This window comes from Aptenodytes patagonicus, chromosome 4 (genome assembly GCF_965638725.1).
Source record: "Aptenodytes patagonicus chromosome 4, bAptPat1.pri.cur, whole genome shotgun sequence".
NCBI classification, from domain to species: domain Eukaryota; kingdom Metazoa; phylum Chordata; class Aves; order Sphenisciformes; family Spheniscidae; genus Aptenodytes; species Aptenodytes patagonicus.
Window position 1 is genome coordinate 46,837,704 of NC_134952.1, and position 22,439 is coordinate 46,860,142.

At 38.3% G+C, this 22,439-nt stretch overlaps 1 protein-coding gene across 4 annotated transcripts in view; it reads left to right on the top strand.

Moving 5' to 3' along the window:
* Positions 1 to 22,439, top strand: part of FSTL5 (follistatin like 5) — a 421,124-nt gene that overhangs the window by 367,243 nt on the left and 31,442 nt on the right. For all 4 annotated transcript variants that reach the window (XM_076336585.1, XM_076336583.1, XM_076336586.1 and 1 more), the window contains 3 exons: positions 4,836 to 4,954; positions 11,969 to 12,118; positions 21,016 to 21,123. In XM_076336585.1, coding sequence (XP_076192700.1) covers positions 4,836 to 4,954; positions 11,969 to 12,118; positions 21,016 to 21,123 — 377 coding nt within the window. The remainder of the gene's footprint in view (positions 1 to 4,835; positions 4,955 to 11,968; positions 12,119 to 21,015; positions 21,124 to 22,439) is intronic.

A 22,439-nucleotide genomic window follows, 5' to 3' on the forward strand; every position in this document is an offset into this window, starting at 1 on the left:
TTTTCGATTCTTGGAGAAGTAAGGAGGGGGGGGTCAGCAGAACTGCTACCTTGGACTTCCGGAGGACAGACTTTGGCCTGTTCAGGATGCTGGTTGCCAGAGTCCCTTGGGAGGCAGTCCTGAAGGGCAAAGGAGTCCAGGAAGGCTGGACGTTCTTCAAGAAGGAAATCTTAAAGGTGCAGGAGCAGGCCGTCCCCATGTGCCAAAAGACAAGCCGGCAGAGAAAGAAGACCAGCCTGGCTGAACAGAGGGCTTTGGCTGGAACTCAGGAAAAACAGGAGAGCTTATGACCTTTGGAAGAAGGGGCAGGCAACTCAGGAGGACTACAAAGATGTCGTGAGGTTATACGGAGAGAAAATTAGAAGGACCAAAGCCCAGCTAGAACTTAATCTGGCTACTGCCGTAAAAGACAATAAAAAACATTTCTATGACTATATTAGCAACAAAAGGAGGGCTAAGGAGAATCTCCATCCTTTATTGGATGCAGGGGGAAACACAGTGACAAAGGATGAGGAAAAGGCTGAGGTATTTAACACCTTCTTTGCCTCAGTCTTTAACAGTGTCCTGGTTCTGGCTGGGATAGAGTTAATTTTCATCCTAGTAGCTAGCATAGTGCTGTGTTTAGGATTTAGCATGAGAATAGTGTGATAACACACTGATGTTTTAGTTGTTGCTAAGCAGTGTTTATAATAAATCAAAGACTTTTCAGCTTCCCATATTCATCAATCAAGGAGGTGCACAAGAAGCCGGGAGGAAGCATAGCCAGGACAGCTGACCCAAACTGGCCAAAGGGATATTCCATACCATATGACATCATGCTCAGTATATAAGCTGGGGTGGAGTTGGCTGGGGGGCAGCGACTGCTGCTCAGGGACAGGCTGGGCATCAGTTGGCAGGTGGTGAGCAATTGCATCGTGCATCACTTGCTTTGTATATTCTTCTATTATTATTATTACTATTTTATTTTATTTCAATTATTAAACTGTTCTTATCTCAACCCATAGGTTTTCTCACTTTTATTCTTCCAATTCTCTCCCCGATCCCACCGGGGTGGGGGGACTGAGCAAGTGGCTGTGTGGTGTTCAGTTGCTGGCTGAGTTGTTCTCCAGGTACCCAGCCCCCTGAGCTGGGAGACAGGGACGGGGAGCAGAATGAAGCCCCCATAATCCAAGGGGAAATGGTTAGCCACCTGCTACAGCACTTAGACACACACAATTCTATGGGGCTGGATGGGATCCACCCAAGGGTACTGAGGGAGCGGACAGAAGTGTTCACCAAGCCACTTTCAATCATTTATCAGCTAACTGGCTAACTGGGGAGGTCTCAATTGACTGGAAGTTAGCAGAAGTGACGCCCATCTACAAGAAGGGCCAGAAGGAGGATCCAGGGAACTACAGGCCTGTCAGCCTGACCTCGGTGCCGGGGAAGGTTATGGAGCGGTTCATCTTGAGGGCGCTCACAAGGCATGAGAAGGACAACCAGGGGATCAGCCCAGCCAGCACGGGTTTATGAAAGGCAGGTCCTGCTTGACCAACCTGATCTACTTCTGTGACAAGGTGACCCACTTAATGGATGAGGGAAAGGCTGTGGATGTGGTCTACCTGGACTTCAGTAAGGCCTTTGACACCGTCTCCCACAGCATTCTCCTAGAGAAGCTGGCGGCTCACGGCTTAGACAGGTGTACTCTGCGCTGGGTCAAAAACTGGCTGGACGGCCGGGCCCAGAGAGTTGTGGTGAATGGAGTTCAATCCAGTTGGTGGCCGGTCACGAGCGGTGTTCCCCAGGGCTCAGTTCTGGGGCCGGTCTTGTTCAATATCTTTATCAATGATCTGGATGAGGGGATTGAGTGCTCCCTCAGTAAGTTTGCAGACGACACCAAGTTGGGTGGGAGTGTTGATCTGCTCGAGGGTAGGAAGGCTCTGCAGAGGGACCTGGACAGGCTGCATCGATGGGCCCAGGCCAACTGTATGAGGTTCAACAAGGCCAACTGCCGGGTCCTGCACTTGGGCCACAACAACCCCAGGCAGCGCTACAGGCTTGGGGAAGAGTGGCTGGAAAGCTGCCTGTTGGAAAAGGACCTGGGGGTGCTGGTTGACAGCCGGCTGAACATGAGCCGGCAGTGTGCCCAGGCGGCCAAGAAGGCCAATGGCGTCCTGGCCTGTATCAGAAATAGTGTGGCCAGCAGGAGTAGGGAAGTGATGGTGCCCCTGTACTCGGCCCTGGTGAGGCCGCACCTCGAATACTGTGTTCAGTTTTGGGCCCCTCACTACAAGAAGGACGTTGAGGTGCTGGAGCGTGTCCAGAGAAGGGCAACAAAGGTGGTGAAGGGTCTGGAGAACAAGCCTTATGAGGAGCAGCTGAGGGAACTGGGACTGTTTAGCCTGGAGAAAAGGAGGCTGAGGGGAGACCTCATCGCTCTCTACAACTCCCTGACAGGAGGTTGTAGCGAGGTGGGTGTCGGTCTCTTCTCCCAAGTAACTAGCGATAGGACGAGAGGAAATGGCCTCAAGTTGCGCCAGGGGAGGTTTAGATTGGACGTGAGGAAAAATGTCTTTACTGAAAGAGTGGTTAAACATTGGAACAGGCTGCCCAGGGAAGTGGTTGAGTCACCATCCCTGGAGGTATTTAAAAGATATGTAGATGTGGTGCTGAGGGACATGGTTTAGTGGTGGACTTGGCAATGCTAGGTTTACGGTTGGACTTGATGATCTTAAAGGTCTTTTCCAACCTAAACGATTCTATGATTCTATGCTTCTATAACTATTTCATTGGATCCTCAGGTAAATGTTCCTTATATGAACTGACTTCCCTAACTCAGTATTGAAATGGTAGAAGGACATTTCTTACTGTGTCTCCTTCACTGATTTTGAAAACAGTTTGGTGAACATTACTATCCAGACATTGGAAATAAAGCCTTAAGAGTTTGGGCTGGGTTACTCTACACAAATATTATCTGTACCTTGGAAAGCCTGCCTTGGAGTATTGGCAACTGAGGAGGAAGTTCTAGGAGTCTTTTTATCAAATGTCTATCATTTGGGGCTATCAGCTGATTTACTTCCTCACATTCTGGTATTATTTATCCTGCTAATAACTATAATATACTTTAGTCAATGAGACCAGGGAGAAGGGAAAACCTTGTTTTATCCCCAGCCAGCTCCACATATTTAAAAATAGATACAGTAAATTAGTTGCTCAGCTGTAGATCTCTCCACTGTGTTCACTGGTATGGGCAGCCTAATCTCAGTCAGGCTTATCTACAAATTCCAGCTGTTCTTAGAGGATGCAGTGTCAGGCATTTTTTAAAGAAAGACCTTGACGTATTATCTTACATAGGCTGTGTGATTTACCTGCAAAGGCATACAAAAGCATCCCATTGGCCAGAGTGGGCATATTGCCCTTAGTGCACCTTATGCTTGGAGTAGACATGATTGGTAAGTTTTCCTTGAACCTAAGCCTGCTTCTACGGTACACCAAATGCAGCATAGACAAATTCCTCTACTCCTTTTTGGTAACCTATTAATAGATAGATTTGATATAAAATGAGGAAAACTCCGCTAGAAGACTGTCCCTTCTTTATTTTTAGGAAAACTTAGTCAGGAGTGGGAATGATTCCACAAGATTTCTCAAAGATAATTGAACTTGCTGGTTCTGGGCATGGCCTGACAACCTTATGCATATTACTATCCTTAAAAGACTGTATTGCCTATGTGATTCCTAATGGAAACTGGGAACTTTTATGTATGTGTGTACATACATACATCTATCTATACACAAACACACACTTCCCTCCCCCCCTTAATGTTCTCATTATTTTATTTGATATTAAGATGTGTTCTCTCTCTATTAACATAAGTTTTCCTTCAAAATTTAGGATAAGCAGAATTTCAGACTCAAATTTATTTTTCCTGGGTTTTATTCCCCTGCGTTCCTATACCAAATATTGTTATGTCCAGTGGAAGTTTAGGCCCTGTACCCAAGATACATGTACATTTTTATCATTGTAGCCCACAGTTTAGCTGTCAGAGTTAGTTATAATGGTAATTTTATGAGTACTGTGATTTTCTTCACAGAATTTTACAGATAAGAACTGATCATCCATCATAGCATCCACATAGCGAATCAACAACAATTGTCTTAACTTGCACACGGTAAACTAAAGAGAATGTCCTTTTTTGTGGTCATGAGCATGACCACAAATATTATGAGACTTCAAGCGACAGATCTGGTTCCCACCTTCTCCACAAAACATTACATCATGCCTCTCATTCAGCAACATTGTGGTAGAAGGATTGAATAGTTCTATAAACATTTGTGGCCCTTCAAACTTGGAATGAATATCTGTCCAACTCTGGCTTTCCAATAAAATATAATAGAGAATATTTATTTTTCTGACTGAAAGACATGTCAAATAAGGGTTTATAACAAAGATTCAGAACTTCTCTTTCTATGTTATACAGAAATTACTTTAACTTTTCCATCCCTCAGAAAAAGAAAAATAAGAGTACATGGAGAACTTATATTAATTTGATTTCAATATAGATGATTTCACAAGATCACTTTCATTACTGCAGCTGTCAAAATATATATTTCTAGATCTGTATTCATAAAGACACTGTCTTTCCAATGGAGAAAACTGTGAAATTAATTCTGAATAATGTAACAGTTTTGTTTTAGTTTTACAACAAAAGATCCCATAGGATTAGCTCTATTAGCACTATAAGCATTTACAAATTGGTCTCATACCAAAAATATGATGAGGTTTTTAGTTCAAGACAAGGATTTTCTTTTTTGTCATTATTTAATTTTATACATTTCAATGTGTTTTTGTTCCTAAGGTCTGGGAATTGGGAACATGTTTTATGTTTTTTATGAAGATGGCATCAAAGTAATACAACCAGTGGAATGTGAATTTCAGAGACATATTAAGCCTAGTGAAAAACTCCTCGGTTTTCAGGCAAGTTATTTTTTTTAATTTATTTGTAGAGTGTTTTTTCAATTATAGTTTTCTTTAAATAAGAATTTATTATTGCTAGTTTAGTGTTTTCTGCTTGATAAATTCAGACATGTCTTCTCAATTACTAAGTAGCTTATAATGGTGGACTTAAAATTTCCTGTATTTTCTTTGATCAAATTCAAACTTTCAATCTCTCTTTTAGATTGAGTATTCCCTGTATACTTTTCAACCCCTTTATTTTCTTTGGCTGTCTTTCTCTTTTCCCAGTCCTTTCCTCTAACAGCTCTCTACTCGTTATTTCTGGTTTGTTTGTTGTTGTTGTTGTTTCTCCCCCCCCTCCCCGTTAAGTGCATCTCTGTGAATCAGGGATTGATTCTCTTTCTATTAAATATAAGATCTAAAGTTACTATATTTAATGGTTTCTTTTTCTCCACTGGATGTTTGTCTATATTAAACTGTCAGCTATCATGAGGCAAATCCCTATCCTGATAAACACTCTTACAGCTCCACTGAAGTTAGTAGAGATGATTGATGCTTTGACTCCAACTTACAATTCGTATAAGTAGTTTCAATAACTTTATTGTTAACAGATTTATAGCTGATTTCACCAAATTCTGTGCATTTATGGAGTAGTTTCCATGCGGAGCATACATAAAAACAGCAGTGTATTCTCCACTTCCATTTATTCTTTTGTTGTTTTTCCTTTACTGCTAATCAAATTGCTAGCTGACATGATGCATGTTCTCACAGAACACTTGGTACTAGTCACTACATTAAGACTTGTTCCATATGATCTATCACCTTTCAAAAATAATAACTTTTTCTCATTATTTGGATTTGAATGAGTGACCTTGAAATACGTAATAACCCACGAGCTGTACATTTTGGGGTTTTTTCCCTAATACCTAAAGCACACTGAAATAACAGCAGAACTGTCTCAATGGAATTTGCCTCTTCAGTCATCGTTATTGATGTCAAAGGCTGCTGTACTCAGCAGCAAGATTTATTTTAGTGTGAATAATTATGCTTTGAATAGCTAATCATACCTTGATTTGTGCTGCTTAAGTGAAATTAGGTTGACACAGCCAAAAATAAGCCAAAGAGCTTTTTTATGGCTGTTTAATTCAAAAGCTGATTATTTAAGAAGTCTGTTAAAATTTTATTGGTCTAAAGTGCAGCCTAGGTTTTAAGTGTATTTTTATTGAAATGTGGTAATAATCAGGATGGATAAGTCAAACTTGTTTCCTTTTTGTAGCTTTCAAACCTGAAGTAGCATAATAATTATGTTCTCCCCCCCCCCCAAAAAAAAAAAGAGACCAGGAAAGTAGGCTACTTGATAACTTTCATTTTAAAGTAGGTATAGACCTGTCCTTCTTTGGATATCTTTGGTTTGTGGGTAGGTGTGGTAAATATATAGCCAGAAATTGAGCTTTGTACCTACACGCATGTCATTTTGCCCATTAAATTCAATAATATTTCTACTTATTCCCCTGAACACGGAAAACATCTTGCCTCACATATGGTGGTTAATAAATCTTTATTCCTACAAGAGAAATCAGAAATATTTGGAAAATATATCCTTATGTTTTTCTACTCATAGTGACAACATTGTTCACTCTGTATTCCAAAAAAAGAAAAAATTGAGAAATAGTTTTCAGTAAAAAATCTTGAAATTTTGAAAAAAAAAACTTTAGGATTACTTTTCTCCCAGAATAAGGATGAAATATGAGTTTAAAAGAATTCCATGCATATACTGCTAATACTATGACAACAGTAGTATATTCTTGAAAAAACTCATTAACTATGAAGCTTTAGACAACCGTTTCCTCCTTTGAAGAACATCATATCTTCCTCAAGCCTCTTTGGAAAATTTGTTTTCTCTAAATAAGAATAATAAAATAACCCAGTTCTGTCACAGTATCAGATTTTTATCAAGTCCAGCATGAGATTGTTTAGTGGTAAGAGTTCATGTCATAAATTACTCGTTAGTAATTCTCTTTGACTCTGTCATATAACTTTACTAATCAGAGATGTTGGTATACTGCATGTTTTACATAGCCTTTCACATCTACAGCAGCTATCGCTAATAAAATCTCCATCTCTTATCTCTTAACATATACCTAAAGAAATACATGCTTGCTTAAACCTCTCCCATTTCTTTATACTTTTCTGAATTAGTTGTTCAAGTGATAAGTAAAACCCCAGTAGACCTGTTTCATTACCAAACATTTGCTACAGTGTAGGAATATTTCTAAATTCTGCAGCGTTGTTCAGGTGTTAGAAGTGTTACAGAAAATGTCTGGATATTATACGTGATACTGCAGTGTTCCTCCCTAGGTTTCTGTTTGCCTGCCAACAAAATAAGTTACCCTTAGCTGAGCTCCTGTAAAAGAATGAACTCAGATGTTTCTACATGGCATTGCATTGTATTGTGAACGAATATTGCAGTAGTTACACATGTACGTATTTAGGTATGTTAATTTTGCTAAAGGTAAATACAATTTCTCAATAACTATATACTTGAGAACCCTTATCTAAATATTTAATTGCCTCTTATGCAACTGAGTGTCAATACAGCAAAGCACTTTAGTGTGTGTCTAACGTGGGAATCAATTAGACTTTCATTGTGTTTAAAGTGAAGCAAAAGATTTAATGCTTTACTGGATCATCATGGTTCAGAGGAATATAAAGAGCTTCCTCCTCTCCTTCCCAGAATCTCCTGAATTACTTGAATCTTCTAAATTAATATCAAATGAAAGTAGACTTTTATTAGGCTGATAGTGACAATTCTAAATGCACAGGGACGGAAATAAACATTTCTGTTTTCTGATGCAGGTTATTGTTTAGTTATACCAGCTTTCACAGCTGTTTGTTTAACCTGTTGTCAAATAGATTCTCAACCATGGTCCAACTAGAATCTTTCAGCTGTTGAATGTCTCATCATTATGAAGTGTTTGGGACATTTTCCTCACTAATGTGCAACCTGTATTTATGTTCTGCAAATTAATATTATCTAAAGCCTTTATATTCTAATTCTTATGCAAAAGTGCTTTTATTTTCCCTTCCCAATAAATCCTAATTAGAATAATTATTTCAGGAGGCTGGGGTGGGGAAAGAGGCAATTGAAACATATGCCTTTGTTGAGACCAATGGAAAAATCCTTTTGGTTTCGTCATAATCCTGATTTCCTCTTTATTACAAGCACTAGCGCATAATGGCCATATTTCAGTGAACTAGGCCATCTCACACTTGATGTTGAATATGTGCTGGAGGTGGGAGCAAAGTACTTAATTTCAAAATAATTAATGTGACTACATGGCAGAGCAAAGTTTCCACAGGAAATGTACTTGAAACACAGTTGTTACTCCACAGAAATTGCTTTGGTTTACGCTCTTACAGCACAGTAAGTGTAGGAAATGCAAGACTGTTAACCTTTGTTTGTTGAAAAAAAACATGAAAAAGGTCCGCAGTCTGATTTTTACTACAGAATGTCAAGTAAAGAGTAACTTAATATAGAACAGGTGATGTATAAATTTGTGTCTTAATACATGGACTGTTGTAACCTGTTGATGTCACCTTACCCTTAGACAGTCATAGATAGACATATCTATAGATAGACATTTCATTATACTGCTTAAAGGGCTCGACTCAAATCTTGTTAGAACACTGAGGACCCTTGCATTAAGTGTAAGTTTATAAACATAGAATTTGCATATATAAATCTACAAGTGCATGTTTTCTCTTGAGAATTTCTTGCCCCAGACTACCTTGAAAAACTTTCTCTAAGGATTTATTTTTCTCTATCTGCTGACTTGTTACAGGGCAAGTTGCTTTTTGATTAAAAAGTCTGAGGGAAAAAACACAATGAAATAAATTAATGTTTTATCAGATGATAGCTTTTTTCGGAGAGAATAAATTAGGAAAAAGTAAATTGCTCACATTTTAATTAGAAGAAGAAAATGGTGGTTTTATGCTTATATTTTAAGGAGAAATTATTTTAACCAATTACACAACCACGGGGGAAATTAATATAGAGCCTCAGTATTACTGCCTGTAATGTAAAAGAAATCCAAACTGCCTAATCGGATAAATGTTAACTTTTCAAAAGCAAGATTTCAGTTCCATTGATTGAAGCTATTTCTGGGGCATCTAGATAAATGTGGGTTTGAATAACTAGAGAAACAACTGCATAAACCGATTCATGCTGGGGAACTCTATTTTGGCTATGAGAATTTTGGTGCATAATTTTCAGTGTTACTTTGAAGAAACACTTTTTTTGCTTTTATTTTAATTTTTCAGTTTTTGGGGCAAAGTGAGAGTTGGCATTGGACTATAGAAATTTATGACAACATAATATTCTAGAACCAGTAAAATGCATTTGTATATGTAGATTTATATTTTACTTAATATTTTTTACTTTAAATCTGAGAGTGTCATGCTTTCCACTTGTATTTAAAGTGGAATAAGAGGATCGAGTGTTATGAATTATATAGATAATAAGAATCATGTCCTGTAGTTTCTAATTTAAATATATATGTGTGTGTATTTTGTTTTTACATTGAAATAATATTTAGAAATACACTTCAGCCAGTATTTTAGACTCAGATTCAGGAAAATGTTTAAGGAGGTGGCTTAACTCTGGATATAGTTATAAGTGCTTAACTTGCATTTTTTCCTGTTCTGCTATACTTCCCACAGTGGGAGGTATGATTAGTGTAATCATTTACACTAATCTATATGATGCCATGTGAGAGAAACCTAGATTCCTTCAGCAGGAATTGGTGTTATTTTTAAATAATGTATTGAATGTGTCCTTATAGAATTCACAGCACCAAAAACTGTGGTAAACTGAGGCCCTGAGAGACATGACTGAAAAGAATGACGTGGTATAGAGTTGTTATAAACATTTACAGATGCATTATTTGAAGAAGGTGTTCTCCGAGGAAGAAAGAGGACTGTGTAGAACAGTCTAAAAGTAGTTATCTGTTTAGATAAAACATGGAACTAAGACAAGGCATATTTAGAATAAATATGAATCATTGATCTGATGATTGCATATCATATTAGAGACATACTTGTTTATGTTGACACTTCATGTGATGAAAAGCTTTTAGCCACATTTAAGAACAAAAGTCCCATTTGTCACCATGCCTATCATACGTTAAAAAACAGATTTTAAACTTCTCCCTTCAAAGTGCATGGCTTTTTAGCAGTGCAAAATAAATCTTACTCTTTTTACTTATTTCTAAGTTCTGCTGAAGTTTCTGATTATGTGCCATCCCACGGTACCTGAGTTTAGTAACCTTTCGTTATCAATGTGATTTCTGAAAGACCTTGCCTTTGTTGAGGTTTAAGAACCACATAGGACCAAGCAGTGGCTTTCAATCTGCTGTAAAGAAACTCCCTCTGTTAGAGCTGGAAATTGATTTATTTCTTATTTTGACATATAAAGATCGAGTGTATTTTCTCAAAAGTACAGAGGCACAGCAGGCAAAGAATGTTGATGATATAGAAAAGTTAGTGTTGAAATGCATCATCATCTTCTTGAAAAGCATTGCTTAGTGCCAGATATTTTGCTCTGTCATGTTATTTTTCCCCTTCTTTTTAAAAGGAGTCTGATGCTTAGAAACAGAATTCTTGTTTAAGATCTCATCAACTCTTGCTGTTCATTCTACATTGAAGTCATCATCTGCTGACATATCATAATTATTTTCACAGCGACCAGTTATGATGTATCTGACAGAGCATTCTAAATTAGGAATAAGCAGCAGATAAGTGCTAAAAAGAAATAATACTTACGATTTGGAGAAGTTGCCCCTGGTGATGAAAGGAAGAAAAATTAAGAGGGAAAAGAAGAATAGGTCAGGAAAACAAAAAAGCTTGGCACATGCTGTACATCTCCAAGCAGAGTATTTTTCAGCTCTTTGTTTTTACATAAATTTGATGTCCATTATATGAAAAAATCATGCTATTTCATAAAGAGAATTTCCAAATATGGTAATGTATTTGACCAAGTAACTTTTAATTTTGATAAACGCAAGCTTTCACTGGGAGTATATAGTTACAAATAGATAGAAATATAAATATATATATGATGAGTGGGAATATATTTATATAAACATATGAATAGTGAGCATGTAAACTATAGATAGCTATTTTGAGTGAGAGTACATAGTTATATGTATTATGGAATATGAAATATGAATTCACTGAAGTCAACAGGAATTTTGGTTTTGTTTCAAATTCATCCTTTTGCAGGGATGGAAAGGCAGAGGGGGAAGGAATGATAGTAAGAAGCCATTTGATTTGTATTGGGTTTGACACTAGCGAGATAGGCCATGAGAATGTCTTATGGCAGAAGTAGCCAAACTTCTTGACCTTTGAAGCAACATATCAGTACTCTATATGACAAAAAAAGCAGATCCTTTTAACTGCTGCTACTTTGCCCCTATACCATATGACAACTTGCACCACACCTCCTTCTCTTCCTCTCCATTTATACATTATCATCTTCCCAATTTGCTGTTTGCCTGCCTTACTGCTGTGTTCTCAGGTGTAAGTGTAAGCCATGTCTATAACTATCTTCCTTCGCAAGATAATGTGATGGTGCGGATGGGGAAGCTGCTAGCTACTGCACAGTAATGAGACATTTTGTGGCTAATTTGTTTTTCTGTTTTTAAGGTCTCCTGGCTCTTGCTCACTTTATTTCTACACGTATTATTATTTCAAATGGGTTTCTTTCTCAGGACAACAGTGCTAACTGCCTGAATGCCTAGAAAACATCCAAAAAAGCTGGTGTATGGTTTACACTAAAGTACTTGTGAGTTGTGTGGTGCTTACAATGTGCAGTTTGGCTAACATTAGCCTATGTCCTAATGTCACCTGTCCTTTTTCCTTCCCTAAATTTTCTGAAATTTTATTTTACAGTTAAAAAAGAAGAAAAAGAGCATAATTTGTAATTGCATTGTTGACTGTTTTTATTCTTATATTTTCCCTGTTTCTAATGGATTATAGGATGAAGTTTGTCCCAAAGCAGATGGAGATCCTGTTCAGCGGTGTGTATGGGCAACTGCTGTTAATGTAAAAGACAAGTTCATTTACGTAACTCAGCCCACACTTGACAGAGTTCTTATTGTTGATGTACAGTCTCAGAAAGTTGTACAGGTATTTATTTCTAATTTTTAAGTTAATATCTAATTTGGACACAAGAATTTAAGGATTTCCTTCAGCTCTAAAAAAAAATGCAATTAGCTTGAGAGTAAACACAATATCTAGAAAAAAGCTCATCTACTTTCGACATTTAGCAGCAGTTTATGTTTAGTGACTGTTTTTGTCAATCGGCAACTGAGAGGGAGAGAATTAACATGAAAATACCTCTTATAAATATTAATCAAGTAGTTGAGGAAACAAGTTCTTTGGGAAATTTCTGGCTTGAGGTACTTTTGACTTGAAAAAGAAGATTCATTAAAATAGAGTCTTATCACAGGAATGTGTCTATCAGTTGTGACAGGAATGGTCGGGGTTAGGCTTGGCTACAGAAGGTGGAGGACTGTTATTCAGTAAGCTTTTAGGCAGAGAAATTACTGGAATTGTGGAAGACCCGACACCACCCTTAGCCAAGATTGGAAACTGTGAATTTGAACTTCTTCTCTATTCCTCTCTACTGTGTAGATAGTACTATTAGTTTCTCAGTCTCTGGAATGCTGGAGATACTCTGCTTAGTCAAAATAATTCATTGGGTAAAAATGAGAAATCAATGCTATGGTACAGGGATTAATGCACTCATATAGTTTGTGGAAGACCAAGGTACAAGGCAATGCTAAAGTGAATATTAGTTTTTTGGAGCAGTACAGTTCCCTCAGGAGAGCCTGAGAGAGTCATAATATAATCCAAATGGTCAGTAGTCTCTCTGGGATGGTGGTGTGGTTTAACCTCAGTTGGCAACTGAGTACCACACAGCCGCTCGCTCACTCCTCCTCTCCCCCCCCCGCCCCCCCCCCCCCGCCCCGTGGGATGGGGGAGAGAATTGGAAGAGTAGAAGTGAGGAAAAACTCGTGGGTTGAGATAAAAACAGTTTAATAATTGAAATAAAATAATAATAGCAATAATAATAATGTAATAATAATAATACACAAAGCACAGTACAATTGCTCACCACCCGCCGACCGATGCCCAGCCAGTCCCCGAGCAGCGGCCCCCCCGGCCAGCTTTCCCCAGTTTATGTACTGAGCATGACGTCCCATGGTATGGAATGTCCCTTGGGCCAGTTTGGCTGTGCCCCCTCCCAGCTTCTTGTGCACCTCCAGCCTTCTCAGTCGGTAGAGCATGGGAAGCTGAAAAGTCCTTGGCTAGTGTAAGCACTACCTAGCAACAACTTAAAACATCGTGTTATCAACTTTGTTCTCATCCTAAACCCAAAACACAGCCCTGTACCAGCTACTAGGAAGGAAATAAACTCTATCCCTGCCGAAACCAGGACAGATGGAGTAAAAATTTGACGTTTAGTTGCCACCACTGAAATCAAATACTATAACCACTGTACTATTGTCTCTCTTTCTCTTCCCCACCCCCACCCTCCCTTTATGTATCTGGTGGTATCAACGATATCATTGTACTAAGAGGTTAAATAGGGGATTTACATGAGGACAGATTTTAGTCTGTGGAATTGTTAGAGATGTGAAAATGCATTTAGAAAATAATAGCCATAAACTCATTAAATTCTAAAAATACATTTTCTGAATATGAAGAGAATATTTAAAGTCTTAAAATGTTTGTGTTAAGGCATACGGAAAAGGCAAAATCAAAATTATTTTGCTATTTGTTTTCTGCCTAGTATTCCCACTGTATTACACTATTTTTCTTTTTTTTTTTTTTTTATAATCACACACATACAATAGAATATATTTCATTATATAGTCTTTAGTCTTTCAGGCTGATGTCATTTGACCAGAAAGATTAGCTTTATTTCACTTTCAGTGGCAAACAGTCAATCAATTACAGTTGGGGACTGTCAACAGTCTTGTCAGCAGACAAGGGGCTTCTTTTTGGTTGGGTTTGTGTATTTGTGGGTGGTTTTTTTAAAGTACATTACAGATCATATAAAATCTTGAAATTTACTTTCAAAGCAGGGTTCTTCTTTTTCTGAAATAAAATTATTTCCTAGGCAAAGAGCTCTGAAGCTAGTTAAAAACTTGTTAACAATCCTGCTCTGATTCTCAGAAGAAAGGGCACTTGTATGTGAAACTGATAAAGAGGTTTTGACACCACACTGGCTGTTCTGATTCAAATTTTAACCTTACAAACGTGCCTAACATCTACAGGGTTACTTATAGTATCATCACATTCTTAGGAAACAGATGTGCTTTAGCTAAATAAAACGTGCATTTTTTAATTAGAAATCCAATCTAAATTGTTAATAAAAATATTTAAATACAGCTTTTCTTCATGCCTTTTGCCTTTTTCACTGATAAATGAATGAAAAATCTTTAATGTATAGGTTAAATATAGTATATTAGGCTTTGGGGAGACCTTGTTGCAGCCTTTCAATACTTAAAGGGGGCTTATAAGAAAGATGGGGACAGATTTTTTAATAGGGCCTGTAGCAATAGAAAAGGGGCAATGATTTCAAACTAAAAGAGGGTAGATTCAGACTAAATATAAGGAAGAAATTTTTTACGCTGAGGGTGGTGAAGCACTGGCACAGGTTTCCCAGAGCAGTGGTGGATGCCCCATCCCTGGAAACATTCCAGGTCAGGTTGGACGGGGCTCTGAGCAACCTGCTCTAGTTGCAGATGTCCCTGCCCACGGCAGGGGGGTTGGACTAGATGACCTTTAGAGGTTCCTTCCAACCCAAACCATTCTGTGATTCTATGATATTAGTATACATGTGTTACATATATTCATGTAAAATTTAAAAATACATACAAAATTGCAATTTTAAAATTACATTAACTTGACAAATAATTTTAATAATTTTGCATTCTTTAAACATCTGCATTTTCTGCCTTCTATATTTTATTTGATCTGGCTCAATAGATATAACTTCCTCAAAATCTGATCTATCCAAATGGTGACAGGGTCTGATAAAATGCTTTATTCAAAAAGTTAATAATAAAAAGGGGTTTTTTTCTGTTATTTTACTTTTTTTTAGTTAAATTGACCTTTGCATATCAAAGGAGAGATGAACTGAGTGGATAATGATTTTTTGTTTTCTGAAAACAAAACTCTTTTTATAACCAATTCAATATATTTCTTCAGGAAGAGAGACTAAAAAAAAACCCATAGTCTTACTGCAATCCACTGATTTAAAGGACTGGAATCTCTGGCAACGGTTTCCCTAGTCTCTGGCTGACATTCATGTGTCAGCTTGTTTTCCTACAGATGACAGATGAAATACCAACTTAATTGCATTTATTAGCATTTAGACTTCAGTGGCAAGAGCATATTATGCCTTTTGAGCTCACTGAAAAATATTAGAGAAGTTGGAGGTTCTTTTAAACTTCGGTTTTATGGAATAGTTTGATTGGTGGACTCTTCTTACGTGCCTTCAGTTACATTAGTTATTATTTTACTAAGTGTTTTACCATTAACTGAATGTTTGGAGATACTTACCACAATGATGTATGCTAATTAAAAACTAAATTCAAAAAATTAGCAACTAATTAAAAGTACACCCCTCCCCCAGAAATATGTAAAGCCATTCTCCAGTTTTTTGATAGAGTTAGATAGGTTGCTGTTGTATTGCATAAATATTAAAGATTCTGTAATGAGCTGAAAAACAGAACTACAGGATACCTAGGTGTTACACAAAGCTTTGTGCACTAAGTTTGTGCTCCTTAGCAAATATATTGAGCTAAAACCAGATACTCCACAAGCCTTCATGCTAGTCCAGGAAAAAAAACCTTTCACTTACAAAGAAATTTTATTTTGAGGGATAGAAGAGCATTGCTTTTCCATTACTTTAATAATATCCAGATCATGAACTTAGGGAACCATAGAATAAAATTTATCCCATCTGTGGAAACCTTTTGCAGGCATGAAAGTCTCAGTTTTGATGGTTCTAGGATATCTAATTAATATCTAAACATTAATGATAATTTATCTTTCCGTTTCACAATACTTAACACAGACATTTGGTAAGACAATATGACTAGGGGATAACAGGTGAACCCATCAAGAGTAAATTAAATCAAATGTGTTAATGTCACTTTTGGGCACCTGAGCAGAATTCCTGCTATTCGTTACTGACCTGAAAATTATTTCCTAGAATACACTTACCCAAATACATGGGAACAGTATTATGGGACTTGCTCTGTGTCCAGCTTAACCATGTTGATATCCAAAATAGACTTAAAAAAAAAAAAAACAAAAAAACACACAAGTAGTTGGAAACAAAACAAATAAATCATGAAAGCACAAAACCTATACAATCTTTTACACATAGTGTAAGACTATAAAAAATAAAACCACTGTTGATTCACAGGTGGCTTTTAGAATTGAATTAAGGCTAATTTGGAATTTAGTGACAAGTCAAGAGATACTTCGTTCAGCATTTCTTATAACAAGCACGGCCCTGTCTTCCTTGTCTTTAAACAATAAGCTTTTATTTTTGGTTTTGGTTTTTGCAAGCAGCAAGAATTTTTCTAACCCTTAAATGTTGCTCTACTCATACCGTATGCACGTACACAAACACTCATACAAACAGGAAGCAAGGAAGGGAGTTTAATTTCTCAGTCAGATCAGGCTATTTTCATTACTTACAGTACTGCGTAGCACAGAAAAAATAATCAAAATGTAACTAATTTTTGAAAAATAGATACTAAGCTGTTCATAAATGAGAGCATTTTGCTTACTGGACTGCCTTTTCTCTAAGTGTCATATTAATACAGAGGATATCATTTACATTTTAACTATTTCTAGTCTATATCTTAAAGAAACCACCTATCTGCTCTGTAAAACCAAGTTTTCAAAAATGCATACTCTAGCAGGAGCAAATGTGGAGAAAACTTCATATTTTGAAAGTGAGCAGCACTCTAATAAAAATTCTGTCAAGCTGCAAAAAAACTAAAGACAACTAAAAATGTACTTGAAAGGGCTATAAGTTGTGTAAGTGTGCTGTTTTCTGTGTAAAAATAATGTTGATTTGGTTTTGCTTATTATGGTGTTTTGTCTGAAGTACTACTATGTATGTTATATTTATTCCTTTCTACTATGAAAGTTAACGTTAAAGTTGTGTGTACAGGTGCACATGTAGAATCATAGAACAGTTTGGGCTGGAAGGGACCTCTAAAGGTCATCTAGTCCAACCCCCCTGCCGTGGGCAGGGACATCTGCAACTAGAGCAGGTTGCTCAGAGCCCCGTCCAACCTGACCTGGAATGTTTCCAGGGATGGGGCATCCACCACTTCTCCGGGCAACCTGTGCCAGTGCTTCACCACCCTCATTCAAAAAAATTTCTTCCTTATATTTAGTCTGAATCTACCCTTTTTTAGTTTAAAATCATTGCCCCTTGTCCTGTCACTACAGTACTCCACGTGGGGTCTCACCAGAGCAGAGTAGAGGGGCAGAATCACCTCCCTCGACCTGCTGGCCACGCTCCTTTTGATGCAGGATATGGTTGGTCTTCTGGGCTGCGAGTGCACATTGCTGGCTCATGTCCAGCTTTTCATCCACCAGTACCCCCAAGTCCTTCTTGACAGGGCCTTTATCCCCCAGCCTGTACTGATACTGGGGATTGCCCCAACCCAGGTGCAGGACCTTGCACTTGGCCTTGTTGAACCTCATGAGTTTCACACGAGCCCACTTCTTGAGCTTGTCCAGGTCCCTCTGGATGGCATCCCGTCCCTCTGGCGTGTCAATCGTACCACTCAGCTTGGTGTCATCTGCAAACTTGCTGAGGGTACACTTGATCCCACTGTCTATGTCATTGATGAAGATATTAAACAGTACTGGTCCCAATATGGACCCCTGCAGGACGCCACTCATCACCAAGCTCCATCTGGACATTGAGCCATTGACCACTACCCTCTGCATGCGACCGTCTAACCAATTCCTCACCCACCGGACATCACCCATCAAATCCATATCTCTCCAATTTAGAGAGAAGGATGTTGTGGGGGACCATGTCAAAGGCCTTACAGAAGTCCAGATAGATGACATCCGTAGCTCTTCCCATGTCCACTGATGTAGTCACTCCATCATAGAAGGCCACTAGGTTAGTCAGGCAGGACTTGCCCTTGGTGAAGCCACACTGGCTGTCTCGAATCACCTCCCTGTCCTCCATGTGCCTTAGCATAGCTTCCAGGAGGATCTGTTCCATGATCTTCCCAGGCACAGAGGTGAGACTGACTGGCCTGTAGTTCTCCAGGTCTCCCTTTTTTCCCTTTTTAAAAATGGGGGTTATGTTTCCCCTTTTCCAGTCAGTGGGAACTTCACCGGACTGCCACGACTTCTCAAATACGATGGATAGTGGCTTAGCAACTTCATCTGCCAGTTCCTTCAGGACCCATGGATGGATCTCATCGGGTCCCATAGTCTTGTGCACCTTCAGGTGCCTGAGATGGTCTTTAGTTCTCCCACAGTGGGTGGCTCTTCATTCTCCCAGTCCCCGCCTTTGCCTTCTGCTGCTTGGGTGGTGAGGCTCGAGCACTTGCTGGTGAAGACTGAGGCAAAAAAGTCATTGAGTACCTCCGCCTTCTCCATGTCCTGGGTAACCAGGTCTCCCGTTTCATTCTGGAGAGGGCCCACATTTTCCCTTGTCTTCCTTTTATCCCAGACATACCTATAGAAGCTTTTCTTGTTGCCCTTGACGTCCCTGGCCAGATTTCATTCTGTCAGGGCTTTAGCTTTCCTAACCCGATCCCTGGCTGCTCGGACAATTTCTCTGTATTCCTCCCAGGCCACCTGTCCTTGCTTCCACTCTCTGTAGGCTTCCTTTTTGTGTTGGAGTTTGTCCAGGAGCTCCTTGTTCATCCACACAGGCCTCCTGGTGTTTTTGCCTGGCTTCCTCTTTGTTGGGATGCATCGCTCCTGAGCTTGGAGGGGTTGATCCTTGAATATTACCCAGCTTTCTTGGGGCCCTCTTCCCTCCAGGGCTTTGTCCCATGGCACTCTGCCAAGCAGATCCCTGAAGAGGCCAGAGTCTGCTCTCCTGAAGGCCAGGGTAGTGAGCTTGCTGTGCGCCCTCCTCTGTGCCCTAAGGATCTTGAACTCCACCATTTCATGGTCACTGCAGCCCAGGCTGCCCTTGAGCTTGACATTCCCCACCAGCCCCTCCTTGTTGGTGAGAACAAGGTCCAGTGCGTATGTAAACAGCTAGATTTGAGGATGATTTATTTCTATGACAACTATATTTGTCAAAATAAGTACTTAAAGAAGATTCTAGAGCAGACTAAATTGAAATGTATTGGAAACATGGATGGTCTATAATTAGAGAGATATATGTAGGCTTTTTGATTTAACCAGGTAATTATCATTATAAAGTTAAGAGAAGTATTTGCTTTCATTTGCAAATTCTTGAAAGCAAGCACTGTCACCTGCAATTGTCCAGTATTGCTTAGCAGCACACCATTAACTGGGATGACTTAGAGGCATGCTGAAGTAAACAGACCTCATCATCGTTCAGTCCACACCATGCTGCTGGCAGATCAGCCTGGCTAGCTAGAAACAGCTGTGAAAGCCTGCTTCCAAAACTCTCAGCTCCTTTCTGCTGCTGACTTCTCTCTTGGGAGCTGCATTACCTGTGCTTGACTCTATGGGCAATTCCTTCTCCTCCTCCTGGTTGTGCCATGGCCCAGACCCTGAACGTAGCTGGCACTCATTCAGCAGAACACATATGGGTCAGACCTTTTGTCTGGGGAAGCCAAAAGGAAATTTGACACACCTGAACAAATTAGCTATACAACAGCCCAAGTATTATTTTAGACAACTTGTCTTCTAGCCTGCAGCAGAAAAATGTTATCAAACATGAATGACCTTTTTCAAGGGGTATCTTCCTGATTTTAAATGAGCCGATGAGCAACCTGGCTTCATTTTCCGTTTTCAAAAGGAAAAACAGATTCTGCCTAGATGAAGCTGTGGCTTGCAACACCTCAGGAGTACAGTTAAGTATCATCAGCAGTCTCAGCCAGCCATTAGTGCATTATCTTGAGGATCTACATCATTAGTTTAAATTAGGTTCACTTAATTAGCCAGCTGGTACTCTCCTTGACAAACTGATAAACAAGCTGTGCTTTATAGTTGGATAATGGTGAGACTAAAAAACAATTTCCACTTATTTTTTCTGCTTTAATGATGCAAATAGAAAAGTAATCCCCTCAGTTGTTTACCTCATACAGAATGTCTCTTAATCAAATACATTGTGCTCCCATTTCATACCTCTGAAGTCTTCAGTTCTTCTCATAACAAAGGAGGTGTAGAGCTCAACTGTCTAAAAGGTTTGTGGTCTCAAGAGACAGTGCTCGAGGTCGTAGGGAAAGCACTTTGGTTCTGACCACAAGACTACCAAAAGTAGCAACTGTAATTGGAAAACATATGAAAACAATCTTTCCAGCTTCAACAGAATATATCCAGTCTAGCAGAGATATGAAGCTTTGGGTGTAGTAATATTGTGTTGGTTTTATGCAGGACTGTGTAGTAACACCCTGCATTGATTTCAGTATGTGGCTTGAGAATACTCTTCCCTTTTTAGCCATTTTCCAAAAATTGGTGTACTTTTTAAACTGATATGTGTAAAGTGAGAGTGATGGTAAGGAAGGAAGATAAGTACTTTTTAATTTGATTTAAAACCTTTGTTTTCAGGTTCTTAATAACTTCAGTATAATGTAATCTTAATGTCAAATGTTATTTTTATTCACATAGTGAATAAAAATTACTTTTTCAGCAATTCGGTAACTTTGAGTTAATCAGAGGGCTGTTTCAACAATTGACAGCATAATTTTTAAATACAGTCTTAAAACATCAGGAAAAGCATGTCCAGTCATGATTTTAATTCAAGCATATGTATTATTTTTCTTTTGAAAATGTGGCAGAAACTAAGGATTTCTATTTTCATTATGCTTCAGGCAGTAAGTACAGATCCTGTTCCAGTGAAACTACACTACGATAAATCACACGATCAAGTCTGGGTGCTGAGCTGGGGAAACACAGAAAAGAATTCACCAACTTTGCAGGTGAGGTGATCAGAATGATTATATGCAAGGAAATCTAGACAAGTCGAACCTTTGTGCAATTGCAACATTTTGTATACTTTCCTTTAAGCATTATTATCATGACCCCAGCAGGGGCAGTGAAATGATTTCAGGTAATCAGAAAACAATTCAGACAACTGACTTTGCTAAAAAAGTTAGAGATTATTTTCAACACCCTTACTCAGAAGTGACAATGCTGAATTGATAGAAGGATAAGGAATACAGCTGAAAGCAGCAGCGTGCTTTGTAACTGCCAGTCTTTTGAGAGCAAACTGTTGCTGTTTATGATGCTTTTTCCTTAATTAGAAGATAAACTGCATTTTAGGCATATTCCTTTTTTACTAAAATTATATTGACATCCTGGAGGTGACAAGCTCCATCTTTACTTACTGCTTTTTTCTGATGTAAAATACTAAAAATCTTTACTTTTCACGTGCCTCTGAGCAGTGGCAAGCCTAGGGACAGTCTCTAAAGAAACATTTTAAGAAGCTGTACTTGCATTCTTACTTTTTCACTACTTTCTTTTCCTTATTTAAAGTAATCCCCTGAGAATATGGTGATCATCTTTATGTCATAATTTCAAAATTACTTTTTATTTCAACTTTCTTTTTATTTAGAAGTTAATGAAATCCTTATGTATTTAAAATATATATATATGATAAAGAATAAGAGAAATTCAAACACAAGGCTCAAGCAGAAAAATGAGTAACATTTGAAAACACCTTTTTAGCACCTACAGCCACTTAGTAACTATGAGTATGCAAGGTAGTTTGTGGGAGTTTAGCTGTCACTTCTCTCCAGAAAATGACTGATAATTGAATCAGTCTTAGCATGTTTTAATGCGGCTGATTGTCTTCACTCTCATTTTTCCTTACAGTATAGATAATTGGTTATTTTCTTTTTTTTAATCCGCTCTTAAGTTCATGTATGTGAATATCATAGTGGCTATTATATGGAATTGTCTTTTATTCACCCATAAACATTTACCTCAGATTTGGGGATTTGAGGAAAATTGTTTCATAACAACTTAAGGAATGTGTAAACTCAAATCAACTTGCTCTTCTGAAATATGTCTGTGCTATGTTGAATTACCTCATGATTGACAAGAATTGGGAGTATGCATAGCCATAACTTCTTGTGGATCAGTTGATAACATCTTATCTTTTCACTCTGGCTGAAGTGTTTAAAAAATTTAATCTCACTCTAGGATCTAGTGTAAGAAAAAAAAGGTAAACAAAAAATTTAGTTTGCACTAAGAACTGCTAGAGGCTTTAGTAATGTAAATGAATAAATATAGA